Source organism: Leptopilina heterotoma, unplaced genomic scaffold (assembly GCF_015476425.1).
Source record: "Leptopilina heterotoma isolate Lh14 unplaced genomic scaffold, ASM1547642v1 Lhet_144, whole genome shotgun sequence".
NCBI lineage: Eukaryota > Metazoa > Arthropoda > Insecta > Hymenoptera > Figitidae > Leptopilina > Leptopilina heterotoma.
The window spans coordinates 610526-634021 of record NW_025110862.1 but is presented as its reverse complement, the minus strand read 5'-3'; the positions used below and the strand labels follow the sequence as shown (position 1 = coordinate 634021).

General features: G+C 22.5%; 1 protein-coding gene across 1 annotated transcript in view; it reads left to right on the top strand.

The window, feature by feature from the left end:
• The window catches only part of LOC122498216, a 28696-nt gene extending 12013 nt beyond the window's left edge, over window positions 1–16683 (top strand). Inside the window, exons 2-7 of the mRNA XM_043605847.1 lie at window positions 1749–1892; window positions 2696–2857; window positions 6342–6518; window positions 11045–11293; window positions 13451–13710; window positions 16247–16683. Coding sequence (XP_043461782.1) covers window positions 1749–1892; window positions 2696–2857; window positions 6342–6518; window positions 11045–11293; window positions 13451–13710; window positions 16247–16396 — 1142 coding nt within the window. The 3' untranslated portion in view covers window positions 16397–16683. The remainder of the gene's footprint in view (window positions 1–1748; window positions 1893–2695; window positions 2858–6341; window positions 6519–11044; window positions 11294–13450; window positions 13711–16246) is intronic.
• The last annotated feature ends 6813 nt before the right edge of the window (window positions 16684–23496 follow it).

Genomic DNA, 23496 nt, shown 5'->3' with positions numbered 1-23496 from the left:
ATTGTCTGACAAAAATCGGTTTTCTCTACTGTTTTCTTTTTATTTTAAAGTCTTTTGAGTTAATGGAGAAGAGAAAATTGACAATTACAAAATTTTACTAAAGTGAAAAATTTCAGAAGAAAAAGAAACAAAAAATTGATTAGAAATTTAGTTGTCTGACTAAAATTATTTTGTACTACTGATTTTTTTCTTGGTTAGTTTTTGTTAATTATCTGAATAATTTTTTATAGTAAATTTTTTTATTTACTTGCGTGAGGATAGTTTCATGTTGTAATTTTTATCAAAGTGAGAAATTTAAGAAGAAAAACAATTAAAACATTACTGTAAAAAATACATTAAACATTGAAAATATTGTCTGACTAAAACTATTTTGTTCTACTGATTTTTTTTTAATTTTCATGTGAATTTTATTATTATTTTTTATGTGAATGTAATTTACACCCTACAATTTCTTTCTCTGAGAATAAAATTTCTTTCAAGCATAGAAAAAAGGTTTTACTTTGAAAGGATAATGAATAAAAAATTGAATCTGTCTGACCAAAATTTGATTTATTCTACTGTTTTTGTATTTTTAGTTACTTGACTAGATAGAGAAAATTGACTATTACAATTTTTATCAAAACGAGAAATTTCTGAAGAAAAATAATCTAAAAAAATACTCTTAGCAAAAAGAATGTAAATTGAAAACATTGTCTGACTAAAATTATTATGTTCCACTGATTTTCTTCTCAATTATTTTTTATTAATTTGAAATTATCTGAATATTCGGTAGTACATTTTTTTATTTACTTTCGTAATGATAATTGAGTATTGAATTTTTTATCAAAGTGAGAAATTTTAGAAGAAAAAGAATTAAAAAGTTATTTTTAAAAAATACATTACCACTTAAAAATATTGTCTGACTAAAATTAAGTTGTTCTACTGATTTTCTCTGAATTAAATTTGGTTAATTATCTCACTCTAATGTATTCACATAAAATAATAATTTGTTATTGTATGTATAAAATTTTGCTGCAATAAAAAGATAAATTTGTTACTATGGATGGAAAATGATTAAAAAAAAGGTAAAATTGTCTGACCAAAATCGATTTTTTCCACTAATTCCAATTATTTTAAATTTTGATCCTTACTCTCTACTTGAATAAAAAAAATGTGTAATAAAGTTTTTTACTTAAATGAAAATTCTTTTTTGAAAAAATAGGCTATAAGAAGATAATATTGTCTGACCTAAATTATTTTGTTCCACTGATTTTGTTATTAGGTAATTTTTGTTCATTATCACAGTGAGTATTGTGAGTAAAAAATTTCCCTCAAGAAAAGAAAAAATTTGTTACTTTGGATGGAAAATAATCAAAAAATTAAAATTGTCTGACCAAAATCGTTTTATTCTACTGTCTTCAGCATTACATTTTCTTAGCTACTTGCGTAAAGAAAGTTGACTGTTAAAATTTTTACAAAAGTTAAAAATGTCGATAGAAAAAAGTAATTAAAAATTTATTCTACAAAAAACAGCAAATAAATTAAAATCATTGTCTGACTAAAATTATTTTGTTCTACTTATTTTGTTATTAATAAATTTTTGTTAATTTGTTACATACTTAATTTTAATTTTGTCAAATTTTTAAATTAACTTTCAAAATAAAAAAAAACTTTATTTAATTAAAATGTGAATTTATAAAATTTGATTATAAAAATATTAAATAATTCCCCGACTAGTGTCTAGATTAAAGTGGTCTTTATTATTATAGAAAACGGCAAATACTTGGGCTCGCCATGTAACGTCACATGCAATCCATTATTACAACACGTTTTCTGCGACTCCATCACTCACAGGTGTGAGTGCGAGAAACTTTACCCAGTGCGCCTCGGGCCAAGCAAGGGTTGTGCCAAACGTAAGTTGTTTCAATTCGAAATTCTAAATATTTTTCCTGTAAATTTTATTCAAAAATTAAAAATTTATTTAATTAAAATTTAATTTTTAATAACTTCATTACAATTCAATTTTAATTAGTTTAATTTATAATTTTCATTCACTTAATTAAATTTTAATTTTTATTCATATTTAATTTGAAAGTTAATGTTAATTCACTTTGAGAAAATATATTAAAAAAAGAAAAAGAAAAATTCAAGGAAAAATTATAATAAGTAAATAATGAAAATTGTTGAAAAGCTATTTAAGCGTAGTGCATGTGAATTTAATGCGAAAGAGATCATGAAATACGTTACATTATTCTACACATTTATAGAGCACCATTAATTTATTTCTTTTCATTCGAATTATAACGAGTTGCTATTATTTTTGTCTTTCGTTCGCCTTCGGCCTTGTATTGTTAAACTTTTTAATTAATATTAAATTTTTTAATTAAGTTAATTTATTTCCCAATTAACGTAAAATATTTTATTATTGAATATTATTGTTACTTTTTGCTCTTGTTATTGTTATTTTTTTTAATATTGTAAATATTATTATTATTATTATTATTATTATTATTATTATTATTATTATTATTATTATTATTATTATTATTATTATTTTTATTATTATTATCATTATACTTTTAATAATTTAATTTTAAATTGTTTTATTTTAATTCAAATGTTTTCACTTTTATTTTAATTAAACTTCAAACTTTTATTAAAAATGGAAGTACGAGAAAGTTAATTATGAAATATTAAAAAAATAATTTAATTTTAGCGAAGAAACTCGGCGAACAATGTTTCTATCGAGCAAGCTGTACATTCGCTGATCAGCACTCGACATGTACACAAGTTCAACACAATGCAGTGTGCGATTGTGAGGAAGGGTATCATAGGGTCGCGTTGTCAAGACCTAACAAGAAAGTATTCTGCGCTGAAGGTAAATTTCTCAATATTTATAAATAATCATTTTTTTCAAAAAAAGAAAAAAACGAAAAGAAATTAAATATTCAACAAACATTTTTTATTTCTCAACTACAATAGGCATAAATGTAGTCAAACGCAAACATTTGTACTCTTTTCTTATTTCTATTGTTGAAAAAAAAACTTTATACATAACCTGAGGGATTAGCGGTTGTACTTCAAGACTTTATACAGAGAGTCGGAAAAAAATTAGAAATATAAAAAAATTTTTCACATCCTTCTTTTTTTATAATTTAGAAAAACTAAATGGTAATTTTTTATGAAATTATATCATAAATTTGTTTGATATTTTCTAGAATTTTAAATTCTATTTATATTAAATCTTATTTAAATAGGTAATTAAAAATATTTAAATTTGGATATTTTGTAAATATTTAATACTTTTCTCTAGATTGTAAATCAGGACTGACTGAAGATTGACAATTACCACTGAAAGTGAATTTAAGTAATTAAAATTTTACTATTTATTTGCAAATAATTATTTATAATTGGTAATTGTAATTTTTTTTATAATTGGTAATATTACTTTTAAATAATTGTGAAAAAAGTTGGAAAATCGTTAATATTAATCGCAAAATGTATATATTAAAAAATAATTAATTATAAAGCTCGAAATAATTGAGTTTGCCTGTTGATGGATACTAAATAATGATACAAAATGTCAACGAAAATGTATGTCTGACTAAAATTAAAAACTACTCAAAAATTACAAAATTTTATTAAAATTAATCTAAATTAATTAATCTAAAATTAATACACTAAAATAAAATTTCAATAATAATCAAAATAAATCTGTCTGATTGTTAGTGAAGATTATTACTGATATTAAGATAGAAAACTTCTGTCTGACTAAAACTGGTTTTACTACTGATAAATTAAAGAAAAATAAACTTTGATATTTACTACTAATGCAAGTAAAAGACAATTCAAAATTATTCAGTCTGGCTATTGTTGGTTATTACTACTGAGATTAAAGCAAGAAAATTTGTGTCCGACCAATAATGATCTTTACTACTGAAAAATTACAAAACTAGAATAAATTGTACATTTTTTTCTTTTTACTGTTATTAAAAGTGTGTTACTAAAACTAAAAGACAGTAATAAAAATGATTTCAGTCTGACTATTAAAGAATACTTCTACTGAAAATAAACTATTTAAATTTATGTCTGACTATAACTGGTCATTACTACTGAAAAGCTCAACACTATATTAAGCGATAATTTCGATTGGTACTAAAACTAAGAGGCAATATTCAAAATTATGATGTCTGACTCCGAAAGAATGTTACTACTTGAAATAAACTATTACAATTTTTGTCCGACTGTAACTGGTCATTACTACTAAAAAATTACAAAACTACGATAAATATTATCTTCTCCTCTCTTTACTGATATAAAAGTGTTGTTAAAACTAAATGATAGTAATTGAAATTATTCAGTTTGACTGTTAGTGGATATTACTACTAAAAGTAAATTAAAAAAATTTTTGTCTGACTAAATCGGTCGATTACTACTTAAAACAAAATTTTAATAAATTTTGTTATTTGTTATAACTAAAAACTGAAAAATAATTAACAAAATTATTCAGTCTGACTATAAATGTATATTACTATTCAGACTAAGCTAATAAAAGTTTTGTCTTACTAAAAATGGTCATTACTACTGAAAAAGTACAAGAATATATTAAGCATTATTTTTTATTAATAAAACTAGAAATCATGGACTAAAAATTAGTCTGACTATTAATGAATATTACTACTAAAAGAAAATTAATATAACTCTTGTCTGACTGAAACGGTCTATTACTACTTAAAACTTGAAAATTTATAGTAAGTTTTGTTATTTATTACTAATAAAACTAAAAATCGATAATTAGATTTTCTCAGTCTGACTATAAATGTTTACTACTACTGAGACTAAAACTAGCAAACCATTTGTCGGACTAAAATCTAAAGTTTCTACTAAGAATTTATACTGTAGTAAAATATTCCCTAATTAATAACATTTTTACGATAATGAAATTAAACAGAAAAATGTATTCACATACAGTTTGACTTAAATTAACTTTTACTACCTAAATAAATGACGTATTTAAGTTTTTTTGATAATTAAACCGTGTTCTCCTACTGAAAATAAAATGATAAATTAAGAAATGCATTGTACCAAAATGTATTTTTCACCATTTCTTTAAAAAAAAAATTAAATTAAATAAACTAATCATAACTATGTTAACAAATAAAATTAGAGTAAAAACTAAAAATTACATATCAAAATAGAAAAAATTTATTTTTACAAAAGTTATCAATTTTTTTGGAGAGAAAATATTAAGCAAAAAAAAAAATAATCGCAGCTTAACAGAGAGCAAGCAGAATGGCGATTTCAAAGCTTACTATATGTGAGTTGTAAAATTGAGAGGGAAATAGGCGTTTGTTATAAAGTTTACTCTCTATATTTATGCATTCTATCATCTGTGTACACTCGACGTGCGCAAAACAAGCAAATAGTATTGCGCCCGATTGAGTATTCTGTCGTTCTTATATGCTGGAGATTAACCGTGATTATGAATTTATAGAACACTTTACATTATGTATAATTATAAATTAAATAAATTTATAATTACAAAAATTTTTATAATTCATTATCCACTAAAGGAATCTGTTAATCTTTGTATTATTGTCAGTAGTGATATAAAGTTTTAGTCAGACGAATCATTTTCAAAGTTCTTTAATTTTTCCAAAAATTCTAGTAGATAGAAACATTAAATTTTGTTGTAATTTTGTTGTTAGTAGGAAAAGTAAGTACAAGCGAGACATGAAAATTTAGTGAATTAAAGATTCAGTAGTAAAAGTGAATATTAGTCAGACTAGAGTATTTCGAACCTTGTAAATTTATCCTCTTTTTCTTAGAAACAAATATCGAAAAAGTAGAAATTTGAGATATTTTTAGATTCAGTAGTAGAAACCAATTTTAGTCAGACGACTATTCAAAAAATTTTTATAAATTTTTGCGAAAAGTAGATTTTCCTTAAGAAGGGGTTTTTTTTCACCAATTTTGTCATTGGTATAGCAAAAATAGTTTTTTATTCTTCGAAAATTCAAATTTAAGTAGTAAAGACCTGTATTAGTCAGACATGTTTGCTCCATGTCCCTACGAGGTTGAAATACTTTCTCTAGGAGGGAACAATTAGTAGCAAAAACGAAATTTTCGTAGCAGTAGTAGAGAAGAGTTTTTAGTCCGACAGAAAATTTTGAATTCTTTTAAATTCGGCGCAAGTGATAAAAGTCAATTTTAGTCGGACATTTTTTTAATTTCTTATTATTTTAACATTATGTGGAATTAATCTGTAAAATGCAAATGTAAAATGAATTAAAACTTTATTAATTAAAAATAAACTTTTAAATTAACTTTTTCCCATTAATAAATTCAATCATTTTTCATAGACTTGGTGCTGATAAAAACGGACTTCCCGACACTACTCGGAATTGCAGCAGGCCTAGCAGTATTTACATTTTTAATATGCTTTGTACTGAAATTATTCAGTTCAACGAGATACACAAGGCCGAGACATTTCGCCAATGCGAATCATGCGCCACCAATGCTTTTTTCCAGTGATACAGGTGAATAATAATTAATTAATTACCATTAATTAAAATTTATTTTTATTTTTTATTTTTATTTTAATTTTTATATTTTCATTTTACTTCTATTCCTCTGAATAACATCATTGAGAATCAAAAAAAAAAAATTATTTAAAAAATTATTTAAAAAATTATTAAAAAAATTTTCTTATAAAAAATTAATACATAAATAAAAAATTGTATTAAAGAAAAATGTAAATTTTATTTTTCTTAATGACAATAACTGTTTGCTCGGAGATCGTAAATTTTATGTTTATCTCAGTTGAAGACACACTTGGCATTGCCAACCACAGGACGAATGGAGAATAATCACCGAATAATAGAACGATTTGTCTTCTTCTTACACTCTAAGTTTAAATGAATATATTTGCTCTAGTAGATGTAAATTTACAAGTAAGTCAAATTGTTCAAAGCTTCCATTCCCTAATGACACAAGATGACACTGATAGATTGTAAACAAAATTTATCTCACAAAATTCTATTGAAACGAATTACATTTTTAATGATATAATAATAACTATTATTATTATCATTATTATTATTATTGTCATTATTATAAAATGAAATGAAAAAATATATACTATTTAAATTTAATTTTTTTAAAATTATTTATTTCTATTTTTTCTATAATTCTATATATTAATAATTATTATTATTGATATTACTATTATTAATATATTAAAATATTAATATATTAATATTATCATAGCTAATCATGATATTCAATGTAGGCGTGAGAATTGTTTTTGATTTGAAGTTTATAAAAATTTTTAATTGAAGTTTACTTATTACGAAAGCTTAATTCAATGTAACTGCAAATATTGAAATTTCATTGTCATTGTGAACATGAATTCAATGCATTTGAGTTTCTGATTTGATTATGTTTAAAGTTAGAAGTAAATTATATTCAGAGGACACAAAATTATATGACACAAATAAACAGAGATAATTTAGTTATGCTATTGATAAGAGTGATTTTCAATTATAATTTATAAATACATTTATTAAATAAACGGGGAAAAAATTTTTAATAATCAAATAATCATAGAAATAAGTAAAAGAGAGAATAAATAATAAAAAATATGAGGATTTAAAAAAAAAAAATTTTTTTCAAGACAACTGAAGAAGAATAGAATTTTGTTTAATTAAATGACAGATTTTATTTTGACAATTGTTTACATATATTGCCTACACATAATTATATGAAATTAAATTTACATAATTCAACTCTGCAAACGTTTAATAATATTGATACATAAATCAATTTATAGTTTATAATAAATTCTATTATTTTTAACAAAAAAATTGATTTTCAACTACAAAACCTTCAAATTTTCCTATATTAGGGCCAGTTTCACCAATACTGATTAAAAGTTAACGAATGATTAAATCCTCAATCAAGCAATCATGAGCCGTTAAACTGACTTTAATCATTGATTAACTTTTAATTGAGGTTGGTGGAATTAGCCCTTCGAGAAGTGTTCAATTGTTTTAATTATTACTTTCGATATTATAGCAGAAGGTTCTTTTAAACACAATAAATAAAAAAATAATAAAAATATTTAATTATTATTATTATTCCATAAGAATTAAGATTTTCAAAAAATTTCAAATTCAAATCTTTATGAAATTTAACTTTTTATAATAATTTAAATTTCCATAGCATTTTTCAAAAAAAAAAAATTAAATTATATTTACAAAAATTTTAATAAAATCTTTCCCAAGAATTCAATAATTTTTACAAGTAATACAATTTTTCACATGAATTCAATTATTTAAAAAAAATGTAATAAAATTCGTTGCAAGAATTCAATTATTTTCATAAATAACAAAACTTTCCATATGATTATGATAATGGTATATCATAATGGTTATGAACTGATAAAGAAAACAATTCTGACGTAGTAAACAAATGCTTTTAATTAAATAAATACAATCAATGATTAATAATTAACTACTAATTAATTTATAAATTTAAAATTTAAATTAATATTGCTTTTTTGATATTGTTTTTATGTTTTATTTTTTTATATTGTTTTTTTGACATTTATACCTCAAAAAAATTCTTTTGTTTCATTATTAATCAGCAAAGAATAAAACTATTCAAGAGTAAAAAAACAAAAAATTATTCTTAAGAACTTCATCTTTTTTATATCGTTTAACAAGAAATTAACTATTTCATTTGTGAGAGGTGTCGACTCTGTTCTCGTAGTCTTTCTAAAAAGCTGTTGTTGATTAGATATTTTTTTGCATTTTGAAATTATTCAAGGGTAAATGCGTTTATTTAATTAATTTAATTTCTTGTGAAGAATTTTATTTAAATTTTATAAAATAATTGAATTTCTCAAAATTTTTTAAAACTTTGTGAAAAATATTACATTTTATCGACGAAATTTATTAAAAAATTGAAAATAATTGAAATCTAATGATGAATAAAAAATTTTTTTTTTAAATTATTGAATTCCTTTGAAAATGTTTATTTTTGAAATGAATTGAATTCTTGGCAAGAATTTTATTAAAATTTCTTAAATAATTGATTTGCTTCGAAAAATTTTATTTTTTACAAAAATAATTGAATTGTTTCGAAGATTTTTACAAACATTTTTGCCAATAATTGTATTCCTAGGAAGAATGTTATATTTTACGAAAATAATTGTATTCTATGATCAATTTTATTATAATTTTTCATTACAATTTTGAATTGATTATAGAAAAAAAAATAATTATAACATTAATTAATTAATAATAATAAAGTACGTGTTCCGGTAATCTGTTCGTAGTTTAGAGTTAGTTGTTGTTTGCTTTTTTGTTTCTTAACTTTTCTATAATTTTTCTTTTCAAATATTTTCAATTTTAAAATTAATGTATTGAAAATCATCGAATTATTGCAAAGGATTTTATCAAAAAAATTTGATAATAATAAAATTCCTTCAAAGAATTTTATTATTTAGGAAAATAACTGAATTTTCACAAAGAATTTTATTAAAATTTTTAAAAATCCTAATTAAATTCTTTTTAAGAATTTCTTTGAATTTTTTTTAAACTAATGGAGTTTCTTGAATAATATTAATTAAAAATTTTGAAAGCAATTAAATTTTATGAAGAAGAATTTTATTAAAAGTGAATTAAAAATAATTGAAATCTTGCGAAGAATTTTACTATTTATAAAAATAGTTAAATTGTTTCCAAGAATTTATTAAAATTTTAGGACATAATTGAAATTTCTGAAAATATTTAAAAATATTTGAATTCATCCGAGGAATTCAATTAAAACTGTTTTAAAAATAATTAAATTCCTCCAAAGGATTTTTCTATTTATAAAAATAATTGAATTTTTGCGAAGAATTTTTTCAATTTATAAAAATAATGGAAATATTTCGAAGAATTTATTAAAATTTTAAGAAATAATTAAATTGTTATAAAGAATTTTATAGAAATATTTGAAAATAATGAAATTTTTTCGAGAAATTCAATTAAGGTTAATACGAAAATAATGAAATTTCTTTAAAGAATTTTATTAAAATGAAGTTTATTCAAAATCAAAATAAATGAATTCATCACAAGAATTTTATTATTTTTTGAAAATAATTGAATTCTTTCAATTTTTTTTTGACGAATATATTTAAAAATTGCATTGAAAGTAATTTAAGTTTTATATAGAATTTTTTAAAAATATTTTGAGACTAATTGAGGCCTTGGATCCAATAACTCGCCCGACGCTCGGAGGAACGCGTAACAGCCAGTCAGTGAGCAGTGAGCGCCTCTGGGCCACTCACTGCTACCCGACTGGTATTAGCGCGTGTCTTCGAGCGTCGGGCGAGTTATTGGATCCAAGGCCTCAATTGAATTATTTTTAGAGAATTTTAAATTCTTGTTGAAATTGAATTTTATGGAAATTTTTGAAAATAATTAAATTCTTTCATGTAATTTTATTTAAATTTGATACAAAATTATTTAATTCCTGCAAAGAATTTTAGTACTTATAAAGATAGTTGAATTGTTTTGAAGAATTTATTAAAGTTTTTTAAAATAATTTAAATTAATGGAAATATTTAAAAATAATTTTTTATGGAAATATTTAAAAATAATTTAAATTTATGGAAATATTTAAAAATATTTGAATTCATCCGAGGAATTCAATTAAAAATTATTTTGAAAATCATTAAATTTTTGTAAAGATTATTACTATTTAAAAACACAATTCAATTGTTTAGAAGGATTTATCAAAATTTTATAAAAAATTATTGAATTTTTCCGCGAAATTTTATTAAAATTTTTGAAAATATGAACAGTAATAATAAATTTTATACTTAATAAGTGAATTTTTTAAATTTTGATTATGAAGTTATTTAAAAAATTTATATTTAAAAATAAAAAATATTGTAATTTGCAACCCTGTTAATATATTTATTTCGAACAAAAATTCTTTAGTTAAATTTTCAGTCTGACCAAAATTTGGCTATTCTACTTAATGTATTTATTTTTTTTTTTTTTTTGCATAGTAGGCGATGCACTTCATGGTGAGCGACCCTCGTCCCAATCGAGTCAGAGAAGCAGCGGTGGAACATTAAATTTCACGAGGAGGCCGAGCAGTGCAGGAAGTCGTGGTCCATTGGTGCCGGCGTCGAGAGCAGGTGCGGCACGTGCCGCCGCCATCTTGCTGATTTCGTGTCATCGGCCGACGACAAAGGGCGGCAACAATAAACATCGTCGGGCCCTTAGTGACGTTGCTGAGGGATCGTCAGACGGCCTCGGTAGACGAAAAAACGAATTTCTAATTCTGTGTCTCTATCTCTCTCTCTATATATATGTCTTCTTTTTTTTTTTGAAAAATTTTTTTTTAAACTTCCTCTATATGTTGTTCTACAAAATAATTCCAAAAAATTTACAAAAATATTTCCGAAAAAAGAAACTTTTAACATTTCTGATAATTTTGCTTGATTGACAAATGATCCTTTCTCGTTCATTTTGGTCCATTTTTTTTTCGAAAAGTTTGTTATTTTTTCAAATTCTTCAAACGTCTTTATTTTTTATTTATTTATCAACTGTTAAACTACACATTACAGGACACAAAAATAAATTATTAAATGGAGATTATATTTTAAATATTTTTATAAATGAAAACTTTAGTTAAATGTATAAAAAAAAATTAATTAATTAAATGAAAGAAAATAGAAACTAAAAATCAATTTTTTTTTTAAAATAAATTGTTTAATTTTAAAAAATAGAAAAAATTAATTGGAAATAGAATTGGATAATTATAATAATAGAGAAAAAAAATAGGAAAAAAAAATTACCATTTTGAGAAACAGCAAGATGGCAGCGGCCTCCTAAAAGATTTCTCATATTGAAAACGAATTATTCTGGTAAGATTATGGCTTGTGGAATTTTCACTTGCTTTCTTGCTGCACCGTCGCATGTAGAATTCAAATTTAATTAGCTATTTAATAATATAATTAGATTTAGAATTTTATAGAATGCTTCGTTTATAGCTTATTCACTTTTTTTGAAAAGTGTCCTTTTCTTTAATTTTTCACATTTTTTAAATCACTTTTTTTTTCTTCAATTAAAATAGAATGATAAATTCATTAATAAAATATATTTTTTTATTCTAATCACAGTTTTCTTGAAAGTAGCAAATTGATACTAAAGTGGATCAAATTGATAATAAAAATTTAGATCAATTTTTTATTTGATTCAAATTTTTTGTTTAGTTGCTATTTGATACTTTCAAGTTAACATCAGTGATTGCAAAATTATTTTTTTAAAACACATTTGTAGATTGTTTTTGTAGATATGATTATTGAGAGAAAAAAATAGATTAGATCTTATAGAATAGAGTAAATTTGCAAAAAAAAAAGTAATAAACATATAGGAATAAAAAAAAAATTACAAAAAGAGAGAAAGAAAGAGAAAGAGAAAAAAAGGGAAAGGAAAAAAGAAGAAAAGAAGTAAAGCAGAAAAAGAAAAAAGAGAAAAAAAGAAAAAGAAGAAGCGAACAAAGAGAAGAAGAAGAAGAAGAAAAAAAAAGAAAAAGGAGTAAAAAAATAATAATAAAAGTAGATAAAAGAATTTATAATAAATTTAGATTTAATAAAATACTTTTACGTAAATAACAAAATTATTCATTAGCCACTGATTTTAGCAAAATATATTTTCAAAATTTTTAGAAATGTTGCATCAAAAAAAGAATTTTTGCCAATTAATAAATACTTTTAGTTTTTAATTCATAAATTCATGAATTCACGAATTTACACTTTGTGTAAATTAGTAAAGAAAAGTATAATGAAAAAATTCCAAACAGAAAAATAAACAAAATTACTACTTGAAAATTTTTTCATTTTTTATTCGTTCTTAAAATTCGATATTTTTAACATTATTCACCATTCAAAATTTTTATTTTTTAACTCTAGCAACAGACTTTTAAAAAGCATGAAAAATATTAATTTATTATCACAATGAAATCACACATTCAATTTTTTTGCGATTCTTTCACAACGATTATTGATAAATATTGATAAATTATTAATTAATTCGGAAATTATTAATTTTAATAATTTTGGAATTTTATCAATTTGATTTAATTTAAAAGTTAATAACTTCTAAATTAAATGAAATTGATAATTTTAATTAATTTATATATTTATTATTATTTAATTTAGAAATTACAAATATTAATTAATTATCACAACAAAATTAGTGATAGTCAAAATGATTAAGAGAAAAAAAATTAAGTGTGTGCTTTCATAAGTTTCATATAGAGAATAATTATTAAGATTTTTGTTATTTCCTATGTAATTATTTTGAAGTATATAAAAAACATATTTTAGAATATATAATAATTTTGCAAGTGGTAATAAAATTATGTCAAGTAATTTTTATTTCTTTTTTTTTTTTACTGGCATATGCAGGTTCACGTCGACCGAGTTTAGCTTCACTTCACAGTACGGGTTCTTCGGCAAGAAGTTTTAGTGCTCGACGACTTGAAAGAGAGAGAAATGAAAAGGAGCAGAGACAGGCTATTCAAGAATTAAGATTAACGAAACAAAGGGAACAACAACAGCAACAACAACAACAACAAATCGCTCCAACACCAAGTCCAAGAACTCCACATTCAACTGACGAACTATTGCCATCAGTCGAAGAAGGAAAGGAATTATTTTACAATGAGGTAATTAATTTTACATACAAGCATAATGCAGAAGAAATTTTACTATTTTATACAGGATAATTGGATGGGAATATTATAAAAATTATCTGTCTGACTTAAAATTGACTTTTATCACTGAAAAATTGAAATTTTACTGGGACGTTCATTTGTTAAAACTATTTAATAGCAATAAGCTTTGTTTCTTCTAAAGTTGACTTTTACTACTAAAGAAGAATAAATAAGAATGTTTTTTTTAATGTTTGTCTGACTAAAACTGCCTCTTACTACTGAAAAATTGATTATATTAAACCCTGTCCGACTAAAAGTGACTTTTACTACTGAAGAAGAAAATTTTTACTTAGTTTTGCGACTGTCAAACTATAAAGTAACAATTGTATTGTCTGAACTATTATTGATATTTACTACTGAAAAATAATTTTATTTAATTTTTGTCTGGTCTAAAATTTATTCTTACTACTGAAGAAGAATTTTTTCAGACTTTGGCAGAGTAAAACAGACTTTTACTACTGAAGAATAAAATTTAACTGAGCATTGTGACTGTGAGACTAAAATTTAATGTCAATAGAGTAAAAATCGTATTGTCTGGACTAAAATTGATATTTACTACTGAAAAATATTTTTAATTAATTTTTGTCTGGTCTAAAGTTTATTCTTACTACTTAAAGGAGAATTTTTTTCTTGAACTGACAAAGCTGCTTTTAACTGCAGAAAAAGAAAATTTTAATTAGCTTTAATAAATAAATGTTATGTCTGATCAAAACCTGACTCATACTACTTAAAAAATCCTTTAATCAACTGATATTTACAACAAAAATAATTTTAATTAATCTTTTTCTAGTTTAAAATTAACTCTTACTAGTGAAGAATTTTTTTTTTACTTTGTTTGACTAAAAATTACTTTTACTACTGAATAAAAAAATTTTACCTAGCTTTATGTCTGCCAAATTATAATTTAATGTTAAAAGATTTAAAAATATTTTATTTGGACAAAAACTGATATTGACTACTTAAAATAGATATTAATTAATTGTTTTTTGGTCTAAAATTCACTTTTACATTTTTATTATGTTTTGGCTGACTAAAACTGACTTTTACTACTGATAAGAAAATTTAATTAAAGTTTGTGTTTAAAATTCCTTACTAACAAAAAAAAGATTTTAATGAATGTTTCGTTTGATTGAAGATGACTTTTACTATTGAATAAAAAAACAAAATTTTAAAAATCTTTCTCTGTCTTAAATTTTGATCCTATTATTGAAAAAGTTTTTTATTATGATTTATCCGACTAAAACTGACTTTTACCACAGAATAATAAAATTTAACTGAATCACGTGTCTGTGAAAGTGAAATTAAATTAATCATTGTCTGGTCTAAAATTTTCTCTTTCTACTGAAGAAGAATTTTTTAAGCTTTGTCTGATTAAGACTTACCTTTATTACTGAATAATAAAATTTTACTGAGCTTTGTTAGAGTGAAACTAAAATTTACTGCAAACAGAGAAAAACACGTTTTGTCTGCACAAAAACTGATATTTACTACTAAAACAAAGGGACAAATAATATAAAGTTATGTCTGATCTAATACTGACTCTTACTACTGATAATAAAATTTAATTAAAATTTTTGTTTAAAACTGCAATTTAATAACAAATAATAAGTTTCAATAATATTTTTTCCAGTTTAAATGTAACTTTACAACAGATACAAAAAACAAGATTTTAAAAATCTTTGTCTAGTTTAAAATTTACTTCCACTGGTAAGAAAGAGTTTTTAAACTTTGTCTGACTAATACTGACTTTTACTACTGAAGAAAGATTTTAATTTACTGTTTATTATTTAAAATTGACTCTCATTTCTGAAAAAGGTTTTTTATTTTTTTTTAGTCTGACGGTAACTGTCTTTTGATACTGAAACAAAAGGAGGATTAAAATAACTATCAGTCTAGTCTTAAATTGACTCTTACTACTGGAAAATATATTAATTAGACTTTTTTTAACTAATAAAACTGATTTTTTACTAAGTGGAATTTTATATTATAATTTATTATAAATATTCTAATTAATCTTCGTCTGATCTAAAATTGACTCCGACTACTTAAAAAAGATTCAAATTAATTATTGTCTGATCTAAAATTGACTCTTACTACTAAAAAAAAAGGTTGTACTTAATCTTTGTCTGATCTAAAATTTACTCTTACTACTAAAAAAAGATTATAATTAATCTTTGTCTGATCTAAAATTGACTCTTACTACTAAAAAAAAGATTTTAATTAAACATTGTCTGATCTAAAATTGACTTTCACTACTGAAAATAATATTTTTATTTTTAGGCTTTGTTTGACTAAATATCGACTCTTTCTACTGAAAATAGACTGTAATTGCGCTTATTTATTATAATAACATTTGTTTCGTTAAAAATTATTTCTAACGTCTTTTGTCTGTCTAAAATCTTCTACCACTACTTAAAAAAAAATTAAAATAATAATATTAATTACAATTATACATGTACTTTGGAAAAAATTAATTTTTTTTGCACAGCAGATACCAACGACTTCCGGCACTTCAGGTACAGCAAGTACAACAACAAGAACGGCCAGTATTGCGGTAAGAGAAATTACATCTGCCACTATTCCACCGCTGTTCGATAATGAGGTCGCAATTTGCATGTCAAATGACATCTTTCAATGATGATTAGAAAAAAAAGCCTATCGATAAAAAACGAATCGAAAATTTTTTAGGTAGCTTTTTCAATGAAAATAAGGTATAAAAAGTTGCCTAGTGACAGGACATTATAAAAATAAATATAATATTATATATATAGATAATAAAAAGAAATAAAAAATTCGATGCAGTATAAATATAATATAATGTGCATTTCGTATAATTAATGGGCAATAGTATTAAAATAACTTTATATTGTTATGTATGAAGGCTCAGCTGCAAATTATTTGTTTTTCTTATTATTACTCCAGTTGAAAGTCACATTTTTTTCAATTTAATAATTTTGTTATTTTCTCAATGAATTTTGTAATATTTCCATTAGTTTGTAAATTATTATTATTAGAATTATAATAATTATTATTTATATATTTTAATAATAATATTTTTATTATTTTAATAATAACATTTTACTATTTTAATAATAAAATTTTATGATTTTCAAAGTAAAATTCTTATTATTTTAATAATAATAATATAATTATTTTATTTAATTATCTTAATTATAATTGTGAATTATGATAATTGATAATTATTAGTCTTTTTATTTTATAAATTAGTTTCTTTTGTATGTAATTTAAATAAAAAAAAGTTTCGCCTGTCAATATTAAATTCCAAATTTATTAATAAAGAAAATTTTTTTTTTCAAAGTTGTAATAATTTAAGGAATAATATTTTAATTAAAATTTTATCATAATTTTTCTGTTTTTGTTTTATTTATTTATTTATTTTTTATTGCTTTTCAATTAAAGTGAAATAGTTATTTGCCTTGAAATTGTGAGATAAATTACAGCAGCGTTCGCTGTAATGAAGAAAAAAAAACAAGTGAAATAACTAAGTAGTAAATATATTAAAGCGGCGATGCGCCTATTTTATATTTTTCGATTTACACAGCATGTGCATATTTTTTCTGTGATATTTCCATATGAATGAATGTGACGAATGAATATAAAAAAAGAGAATTAAAATTCTTACTTAAATTCTTATTTTAATTTTTAATAATATGATTTTGAAAAAAGACAGAAAAAAATCCTTTAAAAAAAAAAAATTTCAACTAAATTGAAAATAAAAAATATTAAAATACAGAAGCCAATTTATAAATTATTGTTAATTAATCAAAATTATAATTAATTATCAGATTATTATAATTAATCAAATGGCAAGTTTCATATAAAATTTTTAATTTTTCCAAAAAAAGATGAAAAAAAATAAAATATAAATAATGCAAAAAATAATTAAAGACATGTGCCATAAAAAAATGTAATTTTCTCACAGAAATTATGTAATACGTTTATAATACGTAACGAGTGTAAAACGTGTGAATAACAACGTAGATGTCAAAGAGACAAATCTAAAAAATCGAAACCTGATTATTGCACAATTATTTTTGTTGCAATGGTTGAATTATTGCGCACAGTCAATAAATAAGAGAAAAAAAGAACAATACGACAAAAAAAATTCTTTCAACGAACGACGAAATCGAAACACGAGGCTTATTTTATTCTTTTTTTTTTAAATATTATTATATTACGAAATGTGAATAAGAAAGTGTTGAATGAATCTTAAAATGTTAAAAGTGTGCGCGGCAATTGAATTTTTTCTGCTCCCCCCCCGATACGACACTTGTGTGTATAAAAAATATATTTAAAGAAAAACCGCGATTAATATAAATATAAATAGTTATGATAAAAAAAAATACCGCGATTATACATGCTATATTCATGTCATGTTTTATATAACAATAATAGTTTTCGCGATGTTATATTATATTGCTCAACCTTGCCTTTCGCCACTTCCTTCCTTTTCCAGTATATATTCGTATCAAATGGTTTTTAATCTTTAAATAATTGTTTGAAAGTTCATATTTCGTTTTGCTTGATTTAATCCAGCATTATTTAATATTCCACTAAAATATAAAAATATAATTAAATTTAATAATTATGAATTTTCAATTCTTATATTAATTAATTATTTTATTCTCTCATTGAAATAACAACTTTTTAATTTTATTTTAATTCGTAATAATTAATAATGAAAATAAAAATAAGAAAAGTAATTAATTAAAACTAATTTTATCAGAATTAGTTACAATTAGAATTAACTTATTTTTAATTTTCTGTTTAAAAATTGAGTCACATTTTCATATTTTTATTATTTCGGAAATTTAAATTATATTATTTATTTGTTTTATTTTATATAATTTCTGCTTTTGATTAGTTAAAATAATTATTGAAATTAAAATTAACTAGAATATAAATAAATTATTAACAAAGAAACATGTTAGATATTTAAATACCGAATTGTTAAAAAAATATTTTATAATCACACAGTTGACTTAATTTTTTCTTTGTTCATTATAATTAGAAAAGTGTTTAAAACGTAAACGTTAACAAAAAAAAAAAAAACAGTAAATGAAAAGTTATCCCAAAAAAAAGTTTAGTTATAAACTGATTTAAGAAATTTGAGAAAAAAGATATTAGTCTGTCATGTATTATGTAATTATGGTAATTAAAGAGAAAAGTAAATTTAAGCTTTAACTTTAAGTCTTGCTTGAAGAATTAAAAAGTATATATTATAAATATATACTATTCGATTGTTAAATTGGTATATAATTAAATTATTATTAACGAATTATAGCATAATAATTGCAATAAGGGAATAGTAAGAAAATCATCTCTATGAACGTCCTCACTTCATCCTTCCTATATAAATAAAATACGAGCATTAAAGTAAAAATATATAATACGTAATTTAAATTGAGAAGTGGATCATAATTTATATATTATTATTATTATTATTCAAAAAAAAATCAACAATTTGATTTTATAGAATAAATAAAGTCTGCAAATATGGAAACCCCATTAAAGAAAAAATCCTGGCATACATTTTTCGCTCCTAGTTGCCAATATGTGCCTATGGTATATTAAAAATCATTTAGTCCACTGATATTTTTTTGTTTACTCATTGTAATTATTCGGAAGAAAAATAAACTTGATTTTTGTTTCTATTTTTAGGTAATTAGCACATTTGAATTAAATTATGTTTTGCTTTTTACCAAAAAAAAAAAAAATTACCTTAAAGAGCATTTAGTTTTCTTTTAAAATTAACAATTATTTTTTTTTGCATTACTAATTCTTTTTTTTTTTATTTTCCCTTTCTTAAGGGCATTTGAACCATTATGACGTCACAATTTCTGCAAAGCATGTGTTTTAAAATTGTGACGTCATAATGGTTCAAATGCCCTTAAAAAGTTAAAATAAAACGAAACAGTTAAAATTTTTAATTATAGTAAAACTTTTCCTTTGTCAATTTTGAATATTCATTTATTGGAATATTTTTAATTGTAAAAGAGGCTTTGTTTCCAAAAAAATGTCATCGAATTAAAAAATTTGAATATAATTTATTATAATTATTTTTAAAATACCCAAAGTAAATACAAAACGCATGAAAATAATTTTTATCATTTCTCATCGATTCAGTGAATGTAGAAAAAAAGCATTTTTTATACATATCAGTGCGTAAGTCATTTCCTCGTAGTATCTTTTTATAATAGTAATTTTTACCTATACAAAATGTTAAATTAATATTGTTAAAACTTAATAAATGAATAAAGTTTAATATATTAAACAATGAATGAATAATAGCGAAAATTCCATATTTGAAGACTCACATAGTTATAAATAAATATATATATATATATATATATATATATATATATATATATATATATATATATATATATATATATATATATATATATATATATATATATATATATATATATATGTTTAAATATTATATATATTATATAATATACTATAAAATATTATATATATAATATATATTATCATTATAATATATATTTATATATAAATAATAAAATAATTTACGGACAATGGTTGTATAAAATTAAGGTTGACTCAATCGTTTAATATTAAGAAATTAAATGTAATAAGAAATATCTATAATATAAAATAGGTATTAAGTAACGAATAAAAAATTATTTTCAGTTAAAAGGATAATATTAATAAAAATGAATACTCCATTATAAACATTATTTTTATTAGATTAATATTAATATTATTATTATTATTATTATTATTATTATAATTTTTAATTCGTATTTTTAATTTTAAAAATAATAATTATTATTATTATTTAAAAATTATTAATACTGAAATTATTATTAGAAGTAAGAATTTTTATAATCAATATTATAATGATAAAGAAACCAAAAATAAAGATTTGATTAATTAGTTATTTAAAGATTGAGACGACCTTTATTGAGAAGATACCGATTTTTCAATCAACAAATCGTGTATCGATATAACGTTCGTGTAATACTGCAACGTTACGCTGCCTTTCTTAATGAAAAAAGGAAAACTACAAAGATCGTATATAAATGCTACAATACATAATATATATACATAAATAAATAAATTCGTATATATATACAATTAACCAAAATAATATAGCAACGCCTTATCTTCGTTAAAAAAAACGGCGAAGAAACGAAGGTTTCAATGTATATTACTATTATTATTATATTATTATTATTTATAAAATATATGTACGAAGTTATCGTTTTAAACCCTTTTAAATGTTTACTGTACGATAAATTATTGTAAAATAGTCGTTGGACAAATAAAGATCGTTTTTCCTATAAATATATATTTTACAAAAAAATTTTACCTCATATGAACCTTTTATTTTTTTCAAGCAGAATTAAACTATTGTAATTATAATCATTACTAATATTTTTATTATTTCTAATAAAAAACAATAATCATGGGAAAAAGTAATAAAACAATAAATAACGAAAAATGTGGGAAATTAACAAAACAATAAATTTTCAAATTGAAAAAGAACAGGATTTTATTTGATTAAATTACAGATTTTATTTGACAATCGGTTATCACACACATATTATAGAATAAAATTTATAAAATTCAACTCTGCAAACATTTAATAGTGACGTATAAATGAACTAACTCTAATTTTTAAAAAGATCTATTATTTTAATATGAAAAAAAACCTTCAAACGGAAATGCTAGGGATTTTACAATATTTCCGAAGTTATTAATTATTTTAATTATTATATTCGCTATTTTAGAGAATTTTTTCTCTGTAAAAATTCTTTTAGTAAAACTTACTTTATAATAACATGAAAAATTTGCTGCAACTGTTGATTTCATTAGAAAAAACTATTTTGATTATTTATTTAATTATTTTAATTGGACTCAATTGACATACAAAAGTCAAAAGAAATTATTTTCCTGCTAAACACCAAAGATTAAAAACTCTTTTCCTTCTTTTTAATTAGATTGAGATCATAAACTGAATTGATCTGTTGCTATGTAACATTTTAATGCAGTTAATGATCTGAATTCAAGAATTTTAGAAAAACTGTGTTTTAGTGCAAATAAGATTTAAATTACTCAAATTTTCTGTTAAAAGAACAATAATGGCCAAAATGTATCTAATTGTCAATATACGTAGAAAATATCCATTAGCAGTAAAGTACATTTTGTAAAATAACTTTATCCATCAACGTTTTCATAAAACAACTTTCAAGCACAACTTCTCTCTAAAGTTTTGAATTGGTAAAAATGTTTATTAATTCAAATAAGTGACTGACTTTTTGCTTTTGAATTGGTAAATTTTACTAATAAATAGTAATTTATATTAATTTAATACCTAGTAAAATTTATTAATTCAAAAGCAAAAAGTCAGTAAATAATTTAAATTAGTTAACATTTTTACTAATTCCAATTTAGAGAGTTGTTTTCTAAAAGAAATTCAAACAATTTGCCAAAAATAATTTGGCTTTGCTGCGAATAAAATTACTGAAAATTTTAACTAAAAGAGCGACTGTAGCCAAAATGTATCCAATTGCCAGTACGTAGAAGAGAACCAAAAGCAATTTTTCTTTTTCAATTATTTCTGGCGAGGAAACATTTTCCATTTTTCGCAACTCATCATTAAAAAGCAGTTTTTTCAGCAAACCATGATCAAAGGCTTTTAGAATTATTTCGTTAAAACGATCTATAAATGGTGACTGATGCCTTCCAACCCATGTTTTCGGATAATAGTCTATTGACTCTTGAAATATATGAAAACTAAATTCTTGATATTTAATATTGAATAATTTTACTACATCTTCAGCATCGAATATTATACAGGAAACGTTTTTGTTTCTGACCAAGTATTCTAAGCAACCATAAGCGGAACGTAGATTGACAGGTATCTGCACTGATTTAGAAGCTAATTTACGAATGTGAGCGAGAGGGCTGTTTAACATTGACATATTTATCAAATGAGTGGTCATTGGTGTTAGAGACGAGTTAGCTAATTCTTCGAGTGTTGCAATTTTAGGTGCCTCTTGGAAATTGATGTCCAAAATCACTGAGAACATGTAACCGGAGTAGACCATGCAACTCAACATAAAGACACCAAAAACTATTCTCTCTGCTGATTTTCCTGGTTCGTTGACTACAGACATTCCCATTATGATTTGACTGATGTTGAACGTGTTCCAAATGTTTCTGTTAAATTGCAACAACAAAGCTGTGATTTTAATGGTAAAAATAGCAACAGTTGTAGCAACTATCATGTAAATGAATTCTTGAGAGACTTCAACACTTCGAGTTTTACTTCTTACATTTGCAATTACTGCCTTTGGTGTTATGAACGACAAGATTGGCATTTTACTGATTTTAACAGAATAATTAATTAAAGTTAATGACATTGTATCCAACACCATTTCAACTCTTTTTTTAGAGAGATGTGTCGATGATATTGTTTGATTACCTCTTACCATAACTTCTATTCTACAATGCATTGATTGCATAATGTAATCTTTGAATTTTCGTATTACAATAAATTTACTTTCGTAAAATTTTTCATTGAAAGTAAACGACATTAATCTTATACGATGTCCGTGAAGGTCCATCAGTTTGTTTGGAAACCATTTTGTTTGTGGCTTAACTTTCTGTTTTGTGTATTTCTTTGCAAAAAGATTGATTCGGTGAATAGTGATAACATCTTCCGTTTGCCATGATCGATTTGCA